An 18,366-nucleotide genomic window follows, 5' to 3' on the forward strand; every position below is an offset into this window, starting at 1 on the left:
AAAAAAAAAATCATAGGAGGGCTAATAATTCTGACTTTACTGTATATAAAATAAAACAGACTGAAATTAATTTCATAATGAATTAATAAATGATGAAAAAATAAATAAAACTTTTAAAAGAAATGTCTTTTTTTAATTGAATATCAGTATTTGTTTGACTTCTAACTTACCCTTATTTTTGATTTTGAACAGAAACAGTCACATTTGTAAACGAATAAACTTCCGCCCAGACTCACTTGTTGTTCTTGGGATGGCAGCCGCAGAAGGAGATGTTTTTCAGCTGGAAAAAGTGAAAGCACTTCTCACCCTGTAAAACACGGAAAGAAGGGATTGAGGGACATTAGTGCAAGCTTCCGGCTCATGATGTCAGCATGGTGTGAGGTCGTCCAGTATGTTCTTAACACTGTAATTTACATCACTGAACACGTTCGCAAATTCACTCAGAGGGGCTTAGAGGGTGAGACCCCATCGTATTATGACTACAGATTAACATTCAGTCTTAAGAGTCTTTGTTGCGTAACTGTGGAGCCATAAATACTGCGTCACAAAGAGCAGTTCAGAAGAACAGCCTTTTGGTGGCAACATCGAACTGTGCTAAAACTCATTTAAGGATAAAGGATTTACTTGGTTTTAAGGTCAAATGTCATTTTATGTTTGCAAATCATCAGTTTACAAACAACAGCCCAGGTTTATTATGATTATTAGAAAACATTCAACAATAACTAAAAAAAAAGCAGTTTTATTTGACCTTTTTACATGTTTTGTTTTTTAATTAAGCTGAATTTTTAGTAAATTTGTGCTATTTTAATATGTTTCATTTTATATCATAGGAGGGCTAATAATTCTGACTTTTTCATCTAATTTTCATCTGCTTTTCCAGGTCGCAAGGGGCAGCAGTTTTAGGAGAGATCCCCAGACTTCCCTCTCCCCAGATACTTCCTCCAGCTCCCCCGGTGAGATCCCGAAATATCTATCCAGATTTAGTTTTAGATTTCATTTTATTTTCAAATTAACAAAATGACAATGAAAAATATTGTCTTAACAACTAGCTGAAATTACGTTAATTATAGTAGTACACATGTATAGTTTATGCAAATGTGTGCGAGTTTTTAGTTAACATTTGAGTTTCATGGCTTTTATGGTAATAAAACTAACATTTCCTGCTTTTAATGCAGTTCTTCAAAACCTGAAGGACTATATATTATTTTTGCAGGATGAGTAACTTTTCATAACATTCATTGATTAATTTTCTTTTTGGCTCAGTCCCTTTATTAATCTGGGGTCGCCACAGCGGAATGAACCGCCAACTTATCCAGCAAGTTTTTACACAGCGGATGCCCTTCCAGCTGCAACCCATCTCTGGGAACCCACGCGAAGGCAGGGAGAACATGCAAACTCCACACAGAAACGCCAACTGAGCCGAGGTTCGAACCAGCGACCCAGCGACCTTCTTGCTGTGAGGCGACAGCACTACCTACTGCGCCACTGCCTCGCCCCTTTTCATAACATGTTTATCGATAATGATGCTTACTATTGAATTTGGTAGAAAACAACAGATTTAACATAAATATTTGTATTATTTCTGAAAGGGTTTAGAATGCAGTGCTTCCCACACATAAACTTTACTTAGGCAGGCCACCCAGGTATATTAACAGCTCCCAAAGTATATTTATTGACACACATTTTTGAAAATCTCCTAAAATTTCCGGGATTTCTTTTGGTTCCGCTTTCTAAAGCTGTCATCAATTGTTTGTGCACAACCGTGAGAGAGACATTAAATAATTAATTCTTTAATCTTAATGTCTCAGTCGGAGAGGACGAAATTAGATGTAAATTGGCTGCAAAACATTTGTACACTATTAAAAATGGCTAATCAACTTGAAATAATCTACACGTTTATTCTTGTAATTGTTATCATTTTTAGAGATATTGTCTGTTTTTATTTCTTTTTTTCTGTAATTTATTTCTTATTTGCTGTATATTTTATTAATTTGATGATGTTAATATAGTGAATATTTTATAGATCTAATATGCTTTGGCAATACTGAACAAAATGCTCCCGACTAGCATAAAAGTTGCATGAAATTGTGGATTTCCTTAAAAACTTTAACCTATTAAAAGAAACAGTGTATAACAGTTCCTTAATAAATAAAATATTGTTAAATGTAGTTATGTTTTGTTTGTCGCATATAGTATATACTAATTTATGTGACGTGGGTAAAAAGTGTATTTCAATCCGGCTACCACTGCAAGTATATTTCAAACATGTGGGAAGCAATGTTCAGTTTAAAATATCCCATCTTAATTGAATTAAATTTAAACTTAATTAAATTTCTAGAAACGCATATTTGAAGAATCACACATTCACTACCTGACAAAAGTATTGTGCCTATCCAAATTTAAGAACAAGACATAATAACTTGACTTCTAGTTGATCATTTGGTCTCAGAAGTGGCTTATATGAAAGACAATGTCTCTAGATTACGCTTATTTTACCAAAATAAAATATGATCATGCCTCGATTTTTAATTATTTAAATAGAACAGTAAAGTCTGACTTTGCTTAGACAAAAGTCTTGTCACTTAACAGAAATAATGTACAATATAGAATATAATGTCATGCTGCAGTGGAAAAAGAATTAATATTGTGTCTGACTCCCATGAGCTTGAAGGACTGCATCCATACATCTCTGCAATCACTCAAATAACTTATTAATAAAGTCATCTAGAATGGCAAAGAAAGTGTTCTTGCAGGACTCCCAGAGTTCAAGATTAATTTCTAATGCCTCCTCCTTTATCTTACCCCAAACATGCTCAATAACGTTCATCTCTGGTGACTTGCCTGGCCAATCTGGAGCACCTTGACCTTTTTTGCTTTATGGGTATGAGAAGTATGAGAAGGAGCTCTATCCTGCTGAATAATTTGCCCTATCCTGTGGTTTGTAAAGTAACAGGCAGCACAAATGTCTTGACACCTCAGGCTGTTATTGTTGCAACCCATATATATATTGAATATTTATTACATCAGAAAGAATTTGAGTCATCTACAAACCCTTCCAGAAGTGCGGCAGTCGTCCTGAACAACGATTTTCAATCCTCTTGTGTTGATTTCCACTATGCAAGGCGAAGGAGGGCTAAACTGCATTGTTGTTCGTCTGTTTGATGCTATCTGTTGACATAATCAGATCGCAAGCGAACATCAGATTACATATGAACAACATGCACCACTGCAATCATTATGTAAATATATGAACATCCAAGCCAGAGTCATAACACAGAATTGGATTAGTACCTTGTGCATTGCGGCACAAAGCACATCGTTCCCTTTGTGATACGGCACTTGAACAGAACCAAGAAATTTCACCCAGAATTTGTCCATCCAGTCACCTTTGACCTCTAATGAATCACAGCAGACAAAAGAAGTAATCATTACTAAATGCACAAAATCTCAAATTCTTGTAAGTCAGGGTTTCTGCAGGTTTCTTCAAGTCAAATGTAAGACTTTTTAAGACCGTTACGAATTATATTTTAGACTTATACAGGGTTAAACACCTAGGATTTTTTCGAATGGCCTGCTTACTTCTGTAAATAGTTTTTGTATTAATGGAAGATCATGTAAAGGGATGTGTTGCTTTTGTTTTCTTCTCAGATTAGGAAGTTTAATTTGCTGTATGATGTCTAACAGCAGTTGTGAATTGTATCTCTTTGTAATAATAAATTTAAATATATACATAAAACGTTTTAAGATGGATTATTGGTGATTGTTTGTCAGCCCGATAGGGTAGCTTTACTTGGACATAGGAAAATCAAGGCCTGTTTACAATGATTAAAGACCTACTACTTAATATTCAGTAAATTTAAAGGTGCTGTAAGCAAATTTTTGATGCTTCTTAAGCATAAAAATACCATAATATGTTTGCAAATATTTAAGGAACATACATGCCTATTAACTAGCATATAATATAAATATAACAAACATAAACATTAGGTGAGCAGGTTACATTGTAACCCGTGCCTTAACAACAAGCTACGTGTTGAGATTTGCAATGATTTAGCAATGTGGCTGTTTGCACCGGATAAAACACAACTGAAATTTAAATACAGCCATTCAGAAGCAAAGAATAGTGCACTCACTGCACTCCAATAAAATTGTAAGGTTTATAATCTAATTAATACATATTAAACCTCTTTAACACTACTAATGTACATGCTGAATCACTAATACAAGTTGGCTTTCACTAAGTCACACTTCAAAAGTTCAATTTAAAACTGTTTATTTTGTTTTCAGGATCTGAGATCTGCTGCTGCTTTCAGTAGTATGGCAATAAATGTCACATATAATGCCACTTAAACTCATATTGTTAGCATTTAACACCAAATAAAGCACATGATGTGTACCTGAGGTGATTATTGTCAGTTTTCAGTTGTTCAGCTGCAAGAAAATAAAGCCATATCTAAAATATAGATTTCGGGTGTTGGCTAGAACAAAATCTTTTTTTAATATGCAATATTCTTTCTATCACGTGTTTTTTTTAGAACATGGGTTAAATCAGCCTTAAATGAGCCATTGGGCTCTATATTCAGGCACACTCCTGTTGGTGTCGTGAATCTGGTAACCTGCGCTTGTGTGTGCTTTCCCGAGTGCAATACCCAGATCAACCACTGGGTGTCAAACGTGCATACTGCATCTTTAAGACTATTGAAATTTAAGACATTTTAAGACTTTTAGACACCCTGTAAATGCTACAGTAAAAGCAAGATTTACCTTTAACAAGTTCATCCTTTGCCACCTTGACGGCATAGAAAGCAGGGAAGATGCCTCTGGTTCCGGTGCGCATGTTATAGGCCTCGCACCACAGATCCTCAGCCTGCAACTCCACTAGTAATGGGTCGTCCGCTTCTAACTCCAACTCATCATCATGACGAGGAACAAATCTGCAATCAAGCAAACGATTGATAATCGTATTATTGAAAATATTAAGTTAATCCCGAAACTTTCTTGGTCATGATATTTCAATATCCCTTTTATGTAACATGGCTACTTTATTTCTATTTTTTCAAAACAAAGCACTAAGGATTTGTTTGAACGCTTACCTGAACACCGCTCTGTGGCTCTGTTCTCTTTCCTCTCCATTAATAACGCAGGAGAAGAATCCAAACTCAGCACCTGAGAGGAAGAACAAACATTCATTGGCACAACTAGGACAATAAAGGAAAGAGATATTTTGTTACAAGAATTTGTAATCCTGCCTGGTGTGCTATTAACACAATCATTAATGAGCAAAATCTCTACAGTTCTTAATCTTGGGAAATACATGGAGAGAATTATGGAAGGGGTGCAAAAAGTCCTTGGACCTTTTCCATTCTTTCTAAGCTTTTCTTATAACATTCCTTTTGCATTTGTATGGGGAAACCACTGAACATAGAAGGTTACTGGATGTCAAGTTTCACACAAAGAGCTCATTATATAAAGAAACATGAGCCATTTATTTGAATTTGGCATGATGAACTTCACTACAGGCAGGTTATCACACTGTAAATGCACTAACTAACCCCTGAACCTCACTCGAGATTCTTCTACACATCTTAAAATTGATTTTAGATTCTTGTCGTTTGTTAATTTAAATCTTTTGAGTCAATTCAGAACTCAAAAATAAACTGTAGACAACAACAGGATTTCACAGAAGTTCCCTACAGAAGTCTTCAAGGCAGAAGGCTAAACTCACCAGAGAATCGTGACCGCCCATTCCCAAAAATGTTCATGAACTTGCGGGATCGGGGCACATCTGAGGTGGTGTCTGTGGTCGAGTCCGCAGACAAACAGGAGGTGTCTCTCCTCATGCTCCTTGCCCCTGACTCTTCATCTTCTTCATCAGCCTCCTGGTCCTCGTCGTCCTCATCGATGGCAGACTCGTAGACGGTGTTATCGCTGTCACTTTCATAACCTTTGTAGCAGTCCTTAATGCTCACTAGCTCAAGCTTAGCATGTTCATCCACCACCAGGGTGTACTTCACAGAGTCATAGGTCAGTCCTGAAGCATCCGTGCTAACCGCCACTGCCTTTACGTTCCCCGTTTCGTCCTTCGCCATTTTGGGTTTGCGGGTTTCAGCCCATTGACTAGAGTCTCCTGGTTGTTCGCTGAGGCTGACAGTCCGGCATGGAGGTGTAGGAGGATACACCTCATCCTCCTCACTAATGGAGGGGTTTGGACATCCTGCCGATGGGTAATAGTGAAGGGGAGGAAGCTCAGTGTCTGAACTAATAGACATGCGGTTGCTGTCGCTGCTCTGGGACAGAAACGGTCGCTCCTGTTCACCGTTGACCGGCGTGAGGTGGATCTCCTCTGTGGCATTTCCCTCCGAAATGTGATAGTCCTTGTTTCTGTCGACCAACTGGTCACACATACCTTCATTCTCTGCAGGATACTGCACTTGTTCCCGATAGCCATTTACAGTGTGATACCGGGCTTTCTCCTTGCAAATGGTCGAAATGTCAAGGACACCCTCTATCAGGGGTACTTCTGTAGATTTGTCCCTCATGGCTGTCTGTGTAAGGGGCGCAACCACGGTGGGATTGTTCAAGGACTCTGATAACTTGTCCTGCTGCTTATTCTGAAAGGCTGAGGCTTTGTTCTTGGTGGAGGCAGGGCCTCGTGGTTTAGTGTCAGCCCTGGCCTGAACTTTGTCCCCATCGGTCAGGCTCCCCTGCTCAGGTTTGGCCGCCGAATCTCCTGTTCCACACACACATACACACACACACACAAAAGATTATACATTAGGCAATAAGACTAATGGAGAAAAACATCTTAAAAAGATTATGTAAGAATCTAAGTTAATGCCCCATTAAAAAAACAAAACACTGGGTTTAGTTTGAACAATGTAATGAATCCTTATGTTTTTAAACCAGTATAGAGAACACATAAGTAGTCCTAAATATAGGACTTACCTATACTTAGCTTATTATCGACTGTATGAAAGGGGTCCAGTTTAAGCAGACAAAATGATCCACACAAGCCAAGTCCAACCAGTTCTAAATTTTGTTACACAACCACTGACTATTGGAGGTCTGAAAGGACAAACTCTTTTCAACAGAAAGTAATCTACAAGGATTTTATTTTGTCATACATATACATGATCAGCCTACACGTATTTACTAGTTTGAGTACTTGTTAAAACAACACATAAGATGCTTTTTCACTGCATGGTAATGCCGAGTTCAGACTGCATGATTTTCGCAGACAGGTTTTGAGAAATCGCCGACAAATGCCCGAAATCACAGGCAAATTAGTGCTTGTTCACGTGACTAACAATCACACAGTGTGAACTACTAATGAGACAATCTGAGAGAATCGCAGATGAGTCGACAACACCCATCAGATATTTAGCATGATAAATATTTGGAGCTCTCTGCGATTCAAAATCATGCCTACAGCCAATGAGAGAGCAGCATCCACTAGTATGGCTATCTGCAGGTCAGCAGGAGGTTGGGGAAAAAGTTAAGTGCTTCTTTTTGGTCTATTTGGACCTAAGAAATGGACGAAAGACTATTGGAAATTTGGCAGGAGCACCCTTGTCTGTTTGACGTGTCATCTGATCAATATCACAACCGAGTCAAAAAAGAAAAAAGTTAAGGAGAAATCGCTAATTCCCTTCAAAGTCAGGAGAGCAAAATAAGTACATTTTCTACCCCACTAAATGCCTCTTTCTCATTATGTAGTTGATAGGAAAATATATACTACACAAACTCATGTTGTTTCCATGTCACTTCTCGCAAGTGTTCAGTTGTGAGACATAGTTTGAGGACTGAAACAAAGTTGTTGGCGATTCTTCCTACTTGAAAGTCATGCAGTGTGATCCCCCCGTCACCGACGGAACACTAACTAGAATAGTCATGCAGTGTGAAAACATCTGTGATGCAGTTACTTTAAAAACCATGCAGTCTGATCTTGCATCAGGTGAAACTTTATTTGGTATGGCTCACTTTTTGGGGGCTTTTTTAAATGCATTCCGTTCCTAGTACTTTTTAGTACCACTTCAGGTGAGGTTCCAAGCTAGACTTACCTTTACCAAACTGTGATATATGCATACTGCTGATCATTGATTTGTCAGAGAGAATCCTAAATATCAGCGTCATTGGATTTGCAATACTAAACACCAAACTCTTTTATGTATTTTATTAGTCAGCAGCAGCCACTGCTATATTGTTGGTCCGCACAATTGTTTTTATATCACCGCAAAAAAAATACACCTGAAATGGCAGCATCGTGGCCAGTAGAATATGTCCAGACATTCCTAGTGTTAGTATCTAAGAAATGGATAAGGCTAGAGCTAGATGGAATGCCCCAAAATGAAAACGATGTCATGGTAGTAGAGGCAGCGCAACTACTGTATAGTAATAATCCCACCCACTTTTTGCATACCAGCTGTAGGTCTGTAGGTCAGCTGTAGGTCTGCGAACCCACACGTTTGACCCAAACAGGGATGAACAATATATGGTTAATGACGGATCTCAAGAATGTCCACATTAATTTTATATACAGTATTTACTAACAATACACAAAATACTACAAATAATTAGATTTTTTATTGATATTCATTTTGATGAATATAATGAACCATAACATTTTTGTTTATCCCACCCCAACCCTAAACCTAGCCCTCACATTAAGCTGTCATGTTTGAATAAGGTATACACCAGGGGTCACCAACACCAATGTGGAGGGCTACCAGTTTGATAAACACTTCTCAAATAACAAATTTGCTCAATTTACTTTTAATTATACTTTATGTTTTTGGTAATAATTAAAGATATTCATCCATGTGAAGACACTGATCATGTTAATGATTCTCACAAAAGTTATCAGCAATGATTTAACAGGGTAGGAAATACCCTGTATTTAATGTATCAATGTGCAACACTTTATTTTTATATATCTCTGCAAATATTTACATTTTTAAATGATTACTTCTATATTAGATGAAGCTTACTGGTAAGTGGTGCTATGGAGAGCTATTTTTAAAATAGGCCTGTGGGCAACACATGTGATCCTCGCGGGCTACCATGTTGGTGACCCCTGGTATACACCCGCCCCAAACATAAACCTACCCCTCACAGTTACGAATCAAGAGTGTTTATTGTTGAACTGCTTTAAAAAAAGTAATATGTATGTGCACAAATACGCAGCTGTAACACTAAACAAAGTCCAAGTCCAAGATCTAGTGGCCTGAATCCAGTGTGGCCTGAATAGTGGTAGGTCTGTGGTTCTGCAGCTGGATATTATTAAGCAAAATAAATCCGAACCTAAAGCGTTTCTTTACAAAGTGAAATCATAACCTACTGGCCTGACACGCATAATAGAATTTCCTATATGGAGGGGAAAAATAATAAAATGACAAACTAATAAAATGAAAAATATTAAAACACCATACAAATTAGTACAAAAAGAAATAATATTGAAATGTAATTATCCAAAATATATAAGTGATGATCGCTTCAAACTGGACTCTCCTAACTAGACTAGGTGGCAGGGGCCAACTAATGATTTGGGGGCCCTAAGTGATTTCAGACATGGGGCCCAAAAGTTGATAGTAAATGGTAGAAAAAGACAATGTTATAGATTTCATTTATATTTCTAAGTATTTATTGGGGGCCCTAAGCGGCTGTTTACTTGGCCTATTGGTTAAATCGGCTCCTGCCAGTTGGCGTTGAATAAACTAAATTGGCCGTCAGTGCATGCGTAAAAAAGATGCCGGAATAGTTGGCGGTTCATTCCGCTGTGGCGACCTCTGAAATAGAGACAAAGCTGAAGGAAAATTAATAAATGAATAAATCTATGAGTGCTTGTGTGAATGAGTGTTTCCCAGTAAAGGGTTGTGGCTGGAAGGGCATCTGCTGAGTAAAAGACATGCCGGAATAGTTGATGATTCATTCCACTGTGGCAACCCCTAATAATCAGGGACTAAGCCGAAGAAAAATGAATGAATGATTAAAAAGATTAAAATAAATGGATAAATAAAAATAAAATAAATGTGTAAATTAATAAACAGCATCTAAAAATAACAAAACTCCTTATTTACAAAACAGACAGACAGATTGAATTTTCATTTCATGCTTTCAGCGCTTTTAGTTAATGCTTACATATGCAAAATGAAAATTTCCCCTCGTCAGCAAAGCATATAAATTTACTATATAAATAAAGCATGCCAACTGCAACACAGCCATAATGATTACACTACCTAATGGATTAAGCTGGGACACAAGATTGCACTTCATCACATAGTAAAAAAGTATATACATTAACTTTAAAGTCTATTCCACTTTACTTCTAGTGAGAAGAATCAAACACAAGTGACATCTGATGAACTCACTGGGTAAATTAGATTGACAAAAATCCCATTAAGTTAATCACGGCACGTAAACACATTTTAATCCTGTGGAAGCGACTACTACAAACACACAATAATAGAGCATGTGAGGTGAACAACTTGCGATTCTTTCATTAATCTCAGGGTAATTGCTCTAATGTATGGAAGAGAGCTTGAAAAATGACTTGTTTGAAAAATTCAAGTCTCAGCGATTTATCAGTTGTGTTCATTTGAACGGCCATTACTCACCCTTAATGTGTGGTGATGAAGAATGAGTTTTCTTTTCTTTCCTCCTTTCCTTCTCACCAAAGGAATTGTTATTTATTGTGTCCTGCGAATGTAGAGACAACGAATCAGGGATTTGTTGATAAACAAAGTGTTGACAGTCATATCAATATATGTGAGATTAAAGCTAATTTTAAAAAAGCAGCTTGATGTAAGTGAAATTTCTGCCATGAAAGTCTATGTGCACGCAGGCTGATAGGTCACCTAATCTGCATCATTAACTACATGTTGCAGGACATTGGTAGCTGTCGTTTCGACAGCCAATGAGCTTGCTCCTTGGTCTAAATGCTCAGCATAATTCTACGCTGTTAAGCTGCAGCGTGTTTTTAAAGACCCTCCTCCACCCCAGCTCCACCTGTGTTCAAATCTGCTATGGGGGTTACAAATAGTTTGCAGCAACAGCGTGTTATATTCTTAGATGGCATGTTTCTGTATATACTGGCAGTAGCAGGTCTCTGCACTGGCTCTCCCATAATAATTGCAGCAGCAGCATATAGGCATGGGACGATAACTGTTTTCAAGGTATACCGTGGTTTGGAATATTTTATTATAACCGCGTTATTAAAACCGCGGCTTTGGTTTTAATACCTCCAAAATTTTCTGTAATACCATTTCTAAAGTATGCGTAGGATTTTTTATTTACATTTTTTTAAACAACAGCATCTCCAGCAGAAAATACATCCAAAGATGCCATTATTTGAATTGTAAAAAAAACAACAAAAAAAAAAACGCTGTTTTAGAAACTAATGAAGACAGCAGAAGTCAATGATTCATTTTCATTATTTAGCCTGACATGTTTACTGCTCCAAAATATTTAAAATGTTTTTCAAAATAGAATATATTGTGTTCAAAGGAGGAAAAAAACTTCTAGTTTTTTACCCAGACATTTAAAAAGAATATATTTTAGAGCAGTAACCACAAAACCTATGATACCGTAAAACCGTGATATTTTTATCCACGGTTATCATACCGTCAGAATCTTATACCGGCCCATGCCTAGCAGCGTACCGGATCTATACCGCCAAGACCAAATACATCAACATTGCCATATACATATTAATTGCATGCAAAATCCTGAGAGTGTTAATAACAGAAATATGATAATAATTTTGAAATATTTTCGGACACCATTATGAAAAGGTACCATAGTATATCCTGACTGTATACTATAGGACATTAAAATAACATATTAATTGAAAGGATAAATTAACAATGTAAGGAATTTAAAATAAAAAGGTATCAATATCAAAATCAGGGAAAAAAGTTATATTTTTGAAAAATAGGTCAACTAAATATTAAATATAACATTATAAAAACATATAAATATGGTATATTAAACTAATTTCAATAAAATATAAGAATACCATTGAATGAGATGACAAATTATCAAAACATTGCTTTATATATATATATATATATATATATATATATATATATATATATATATATATATATATATATATATATATATATATTCATTTTAAAAGCCTTTTTTTTACAATTTATAAAATAACAAATAAAAAGCTAAATAGAAAAATACACTCGAATCAGAAATTATTTAAGATATCAAAGCATATCAATTTGTTAAAAAATTGTTTTGTGTATGATTTTTTTTGTTTGAAATAAATAAATCAAATCAAATAAAAATCAAATCAAATCAGATTCAATATATGACATTTACTTTACAAAAGGAGATAATTAAAATTGAATAAACAAAATAATAAGTTTTAATACAAATGTAAGTTAAAATAATTTATGAATGACAATCTTTTGGATAAAACAAACCAAGTGGCACCTATTTTAAACAATGAGACTATATTAAAAATGTCTTAAAAATAATCTATATGAAAAATTCTATTTATTCTAGGAGTATTTTTATTATAAAATAACAAATGTCTTTAATATAGAAAGTATCACTTGAAGTATTACTGTCTTAACATAAAGTCAATAATACTAAAGAATATCACTGTATTGATAACTGCATATCAAACCAAGCAGCATTATTTTAAATAACGCCACATTTATTTTTTAAAAGCATAAAAAAACACAAAGCAAAGTTATTTAAAACAAAACACGTAATTTAAAACAACTAAAATGTCATAAAAATTAATTAATTAATTAAAGCAAGTGACATTTATAACAGGCTTAAAATAAACAAAACATTGTTCATTCACACAAAATTTAACTGAAATTTACAGACATGCATGCACACCATCCCTCCATCTTGTCTAAGTGAGGCAGTTTAGGTCAGCATTAACCAATTTTGACCACCAAACTTTCAGGGCTTTCCTATCACATAGTGAAACTAGAAACAACAATTGTATTGACTGCAATCCATAGAGTGAAAGCATTACAGGAAGAGCGATCTGACAGACTCCTTCTGTTGCTGACTCATCCACTGACCACCTTTAACACTGACGCTCAAATATCATCACCATCATCCACTTGCTCAGTCTAACATCCCACGTCACAGTATCTGCATATAAACGCTCAGTTGCTGAAAGCAAACAACAAATTGTACTAATATATGTTCACAGCGTGTTGTAACACTCATGTAAACATGATCATAATGATCATGATCATAATGTTTATATTGTGGTCTATAATGGTCAAAAAAATCTATTATATATTTGTGGAAGGACCAAATCTTTGCCTGTCTAAAATGATCGGGTATGACATTTTTGGGTTTAGGATGAAAATGAAAAATGGCTGAAAATATGATCCGAAAAGGGTTATGCTGCGTACATTGCACATTGCACGGAAATGGCTTTCACACCAGATGCGGGAAGTGCTGCACTATGAAACCTATTCATTTCATTGTGCCATGCGAATGAACATGCATGCCATGTTCAAAAAGCTAAAAATTGCTCAATATTCTGGTCTGTAAATATATTCCAAGTCTGCTTGATTTGTTCATTGTCAATAAAATATGGTTAATTTATTTGATTGCATTTTTGACATCAATATAATCAAAGTCAATTAAATAGAAAAAGTTTAACAAAACTATAGAATTTAATGAAATAATAAATAATTATTATAAAGGCCAAGTGCATCCAAAACTTTGGGTTTTGGCCCAGATGTTCCATTTTGCTGCATCTCTAAAAAATGTACTTTAATTAATGTGTGCCATGATTAAACAGGACAACTGTCTATTGAGATTTTTCTCAGTTCAAATAAGTAGAGAAAACAGTAGGCTGGTTATCTGAAAAGGGAAACTGAAAGGGAAACAATTATGCCCCTTTTTAACAAGATATGGGTGTCTTCAGAATGTGTCTGTTACGTTTCAGCTCACCAGATCAGTTATATTATAAATAAAGAAATATAAAAATTATAAGCTTTAAGCATCGTCTTCACTGTATAAAAGTCAGGATCAGTGAGTGATTTTGTCTTTATCTTTTGTTGGTTGATTAATAATGATAAGCATATAGTCCATGTTTCATCATTCCTTCTTCCATGGTGGGGCGCCATGCCAAAATTCATTCCGCCACGGCAACATTACAGCTTCTCATTCAACATTTTATTTTTTTAATAGCGGGTAATAATTGCACCAAAACTTATTAAAAGGTTAGTGAATTATAACAGCGCAAACTTTTTTTTTTAACCACAGTGCTTTGCGTCATTTGTTTAAACCTTCAAGGTTATGTGCAGACTGACTGGCTGTCTGACAGACAGGTGTGTGATGTGTGAGGCCAGCAAACACGATGTATACCCATTTCATTTTACTTCAGGACACATTAATACCGCTCTGTAGGTATTGGATACATTCATGAATATTCCTAGCAAATCTAATAAATGTTGGAGACATACACGTTACATAAATGCAATAAATCGCACTTCAGCAGCGTTTATTTGAGAGCGCACATGAAGATCTGTGCGCTCTTGAAACGGCTATTTGAGGGGGTGTCCAAGAGGTTTTGTGCAGGAGCAGAGGAAATCGGCGCGCAAGCAAAGAGATCTGCATGCTCGTAGGCTATTACATAAATGCAATCTCGACTTCTAATACTGCGCTTAGGACACTTGTCATTTGAAATAACACCACAGGTAGTTGGTAAATCTGTGTAAAAAAAGGCCTGCCGCCACAGCTGGAAAAAAATCTTAGAGGAAACACTGTAGTCGGCAGCAGGAATATAACTGCTGTCCACACGGCAGCCTGGATTCGGTTACTGATATACATGTATTTTTTTCTCAACTCTTTATGTTCATTTATTACATAACAAACAATGCAAATGATCTCTAAGAGACACATTTTTGCATGTACGAATGCAAAAGAATAAATACGGATTGCTGGATAGGCTGGAATATGACTCAAATAATTTTATCTTGATTGTTTTTTTTCATAATCACTGGCCAAAATCAAAATTGAATTCAGTTTATGGCACAGCTCTAGTTGACATCGTCAAACAGGGGGAAAAAATGGAAGACAGCAAACAAACAAACACAACCCAAAGGCTGCGTCTGAAATTGCTTACTTCCACACTATATAGTATGCTAAACACAGTATGACAGTATTCATAAAATTCGAAAAACAGTATGTAAGAAGTACCCAGATGAACAACTACAACCGGCGAGATTCTGAGGTGTGCATCCGATGGCCGCTATGCTATCGCATGATGCCATGCGAACGAATTCATGAATGGAAGTGAAGAGACACAACTGACGTGGGTGGGTCATGTGATCAATATGAAAATGGCAGATGTAGTACGTCCGAACTCCATTCATACTACATAGAACAGTCATGTGGTAAATAAAAATTCAAATGCAGTACCTACTGATTAGTAGGCAATTTTAGATGCAGCCATAAGATTATGGTAACGCAGGACTATCAGTCATCAGCTCTGGGACGGGTCCTAAGCTTTGTGATGTCACAATGCTAACAGAATTAAAAGCATAAGTCAAATAAGACTGGTGTGGTTTAATTGGCATATAAAAAGTAAGGAGTATTGTAGTTGGATTTTATCGATGTAAGGTAGTTCGTCAAACACATTTGTCCACACACCATGTACAAGTGGATTTTGCATAATAGGTGCCCTTTAACAAATTAATTGCAATACGCCCATCGATGATGCAGGCGCTGGTATGTGTGTGTGTGTGAGAGTGGGTGGATGGGAGCACACAGTAGTGCTGGTGACGGAGGAGGAAGAAAGACACAGATGGCTGAGATGAGGCTCTTATCCAGCGACTCTAAAAACAGTATCTGCAAAGGAAGCAGATGGGTGGAATTCGATTCGGATAGTTCATCATCACTATCTGGTGTAATAATCGGAGTCTGTGTTAGTCTATTACTGTCGGCTCGCTAACTGACACTGAGAGAAATCTGAGAACAATGACTATCAATAAAAACTATACGCTACTATAGTACTACTGTGTTTATATTTTCATGTAGATGTTTTGCTAATGAATTGCTAATAAAAAGAGCTAATGTTCAACTAAAAACTGCTTTGGTACACTACATATATTTGACAAAGGAGTTATAAAACCCAAAAAATATCATTATAATCACCTTCCAAAATATTATTCTTAGCTGATGATAGATAAAAACATCAACAGCCAATCAGAAATCAGAATCCATGCTGCTTTAAAAAGGTTGAGCATAATATTGTCAGATAAAAAAAAACATACACTTGTATAATAATAGACATATTAATGTGTATTAAACTGGTTAATGTGTAGTAATACCCTTGTTAATGTAATGTAACTCGTTAATTTTGTTTTGCTTGTATAAGTGATACACTCACCGGCCACTTTATTAGGTACACCTGTCCACCTGCTTTTTAACGCAGATTTATAATCGGCCAATCCCATGGCAGCAACTCAGTGCATTTAGGCATATAGACATGGTCAAGAGGATCTGCTGCAGTTCAAACCGAGCATCAGAATGGGGAAGAAAGGGGATTTAAGTGACTTTGAACGTGGCATGGTTGTTGGTGCCAGACGGGCTGGTTTGAGTATTTCAGAAACTGCTGATCTACTGGGATTTTCATGCACAACCATCTCTGAGGTTTTCAGAGAATGGTTCGAAAAAGCAAAAATATCCAGTGAGCGGCAGTTCTGTGGGCACAAATGGCTTGTTGATGCCAGAGGTCAGAGGAGAATGGCCAGACTGGTTCGAGCTGACAGAAAGGCAACAGTAACTCAAATAACCACTCGTTACAACCGAGGTATTCAGAAGAGCATCTCCGAACACACAACACAACCTTGAGCCAGATGGGCTACAGTAGCAGATGACCACAATGTATGCCACTCCTGTCTGCTAAGAACAAGAAACTGAGACTACAATTTGCACAGGCTCACCAAAAAAGCAATGTACACTGTAAAAATGCAGGGTTGTTTCAAGCATTTGGGTCAAATTTTGACAAACACAACTGTCGGGTTCCAAAATAAAGTTGTATGATGTGATTTTGTACACAAATCTAAATAAAATCTTGCGCAACATTTTAATGAACTCTTTACGATTCCATTTTGCTCAGCGATGTGTCACACCACAGACCTAATATAAACAAGGTTGTCAACAGCACTTCACATTGATCTAAGTGTTTTTCAGCCAACACTCGCTCCTCTAAGCTGCGAGCTGAAATATTTCCGTCACAAATGTGGGTATTTTTAGAGCAGACTTTCTCACAGTTTTACTTGTATTACCCAATAACTCTATTCACTACGGAAAGGCTCTTTTGCTAATTCCTCAAATGCCCTTTGAGCCCTGCGGCTGTGCCAATGCTGCAGACGTTTAGAGATTCGACAAGCCAAGATTATGAGATTAAAGACAGGGAAGCACATTTACAGTCATCCACCATCTTCTCTAGGCATGAAGCAGTCTGCTGACCTGGATATGATTCAGTGTGCTAAAACATTCAAGAAAAAGGCTGCTTTTATTTACACTGCGAATTTAAAAATAAAGGTTCTTTATTGTCGTTCATGGTTTAATCAAGAACATTCATTCACTCTTAAAAATACAGGGAGTTTTTAACAGTGATATCATTGAGCCATTTTGGGTGCCAAAAAATAACTTTTCAGAAAAATGTCTTAAAATATTTTGTAGCATAATTCATGTAGCATAAAATCATGAATGAATGAATTCCTGAAACCATCAATGCCAATAAATAAGCCTCTATATTGCATAGAGCAGGGGTATCAAACTGCCGGCCCGTGGGCCATTTATGTTTGTTAAACAGAAATTGGGGAAACAGGGGAGCTAATAATCCTGACTTCAACTGTATATGGTATTTTTAATAAAATTCCAAAATGTTTCAGAAAAAAATGTTGAGATTGTCATATTTTTAGTACCATTTGGATATGATATACTTTATTCTGATATCATTTTTCTTTTGCTAAAGTTCAACATCATATTTTGCTAAAAATCACGTATGCTATTCGTGTTATGCCTGTTATTATGAAACAGTATTTTTGATACAATTCCATGGTGATATTTCAGCAAAATGTTTGACATTTATCATATTTTAACACAATGATATAATTTTCTATTCTGATTTCATCAAAGTTTTGCTGAAGTTCATTATCATGATTTGCTAAAATAATATTAACTTTTGTTTTAATAAAAATGTAACATATCAAAACCATATTTTGGCTGAAGTTCAATATCATACACGTGCAAAGATTCTGATGTAATCACATCTCTGGAATTGCTGAAAAAACCTGTTTGGAGTCATTATACAATATCTGAGAGTGTAGCAACACCAGCAACTCATGTCAACCTCGCAAT

The 18,366-nt window shown here is 36.1% G+C and overlaps 1 protein-coding gene and 1 long non-coding RNA gene across 3 annotated transcripts in view; one reads left to right on the top strand and one right to left on the bottom strand.

Moving 5' to 3' along the window:
- Window positions 1–18,366, bottom strand: part of mapk8ip1a (mitogen-activated protein kinase 8 interacting protein 1a) — a 37,433-nt gene that overhangs the window by 5,882 nt on the left and 13,185 nt on the right. For both annotated transcript variants that reach the window (NM_001351666.1, XM_073941660.1), the window contains 7 exon segments: window positions 237–307; window positions 3,052–3,168; window positions 3,292–3,395; window positions 4,765–4,934; window positions 5,094–5,166; window positions 5,726–6,730; window positions 10,614–10,695. In NM_001351666.1, the coding sequence (NP_001338595.1) occupies window positions 237–307; window positions 3,052–3,168; window positions 3,292–3,395; window positions 4,765–4,934; window positions 5,094–5,166; window positions 5,726–6,730; window positions 10,614–10,695 (1,622 nt within the window).
- LOC141380928 (uncharacterized) lies at window positions 302–3,750 on the top strand. The gene is made up of 3 exons (XR_012400318.1): window positions 302–389; window positions 881–953; window positions 1,264–3,750. It is a non-coding gene; the product is annotated as an uncharacterized lncRNA (long non-coding RNA).

The sequence above is a fragment of the Danio rerio genome, chromosome 25, assembly GCF_049306965.1.
Source record: "Danio rerio strain Tuebingen ecotype United States chromosome 25, GRCz12tu, whole genome shotgun sequence".
Lineage (NCBI taxonomy): Eukaryota > Metazoa > Chordata > Actinopteri > Cypriniformes > Danionidae > Danio > Danio rerio.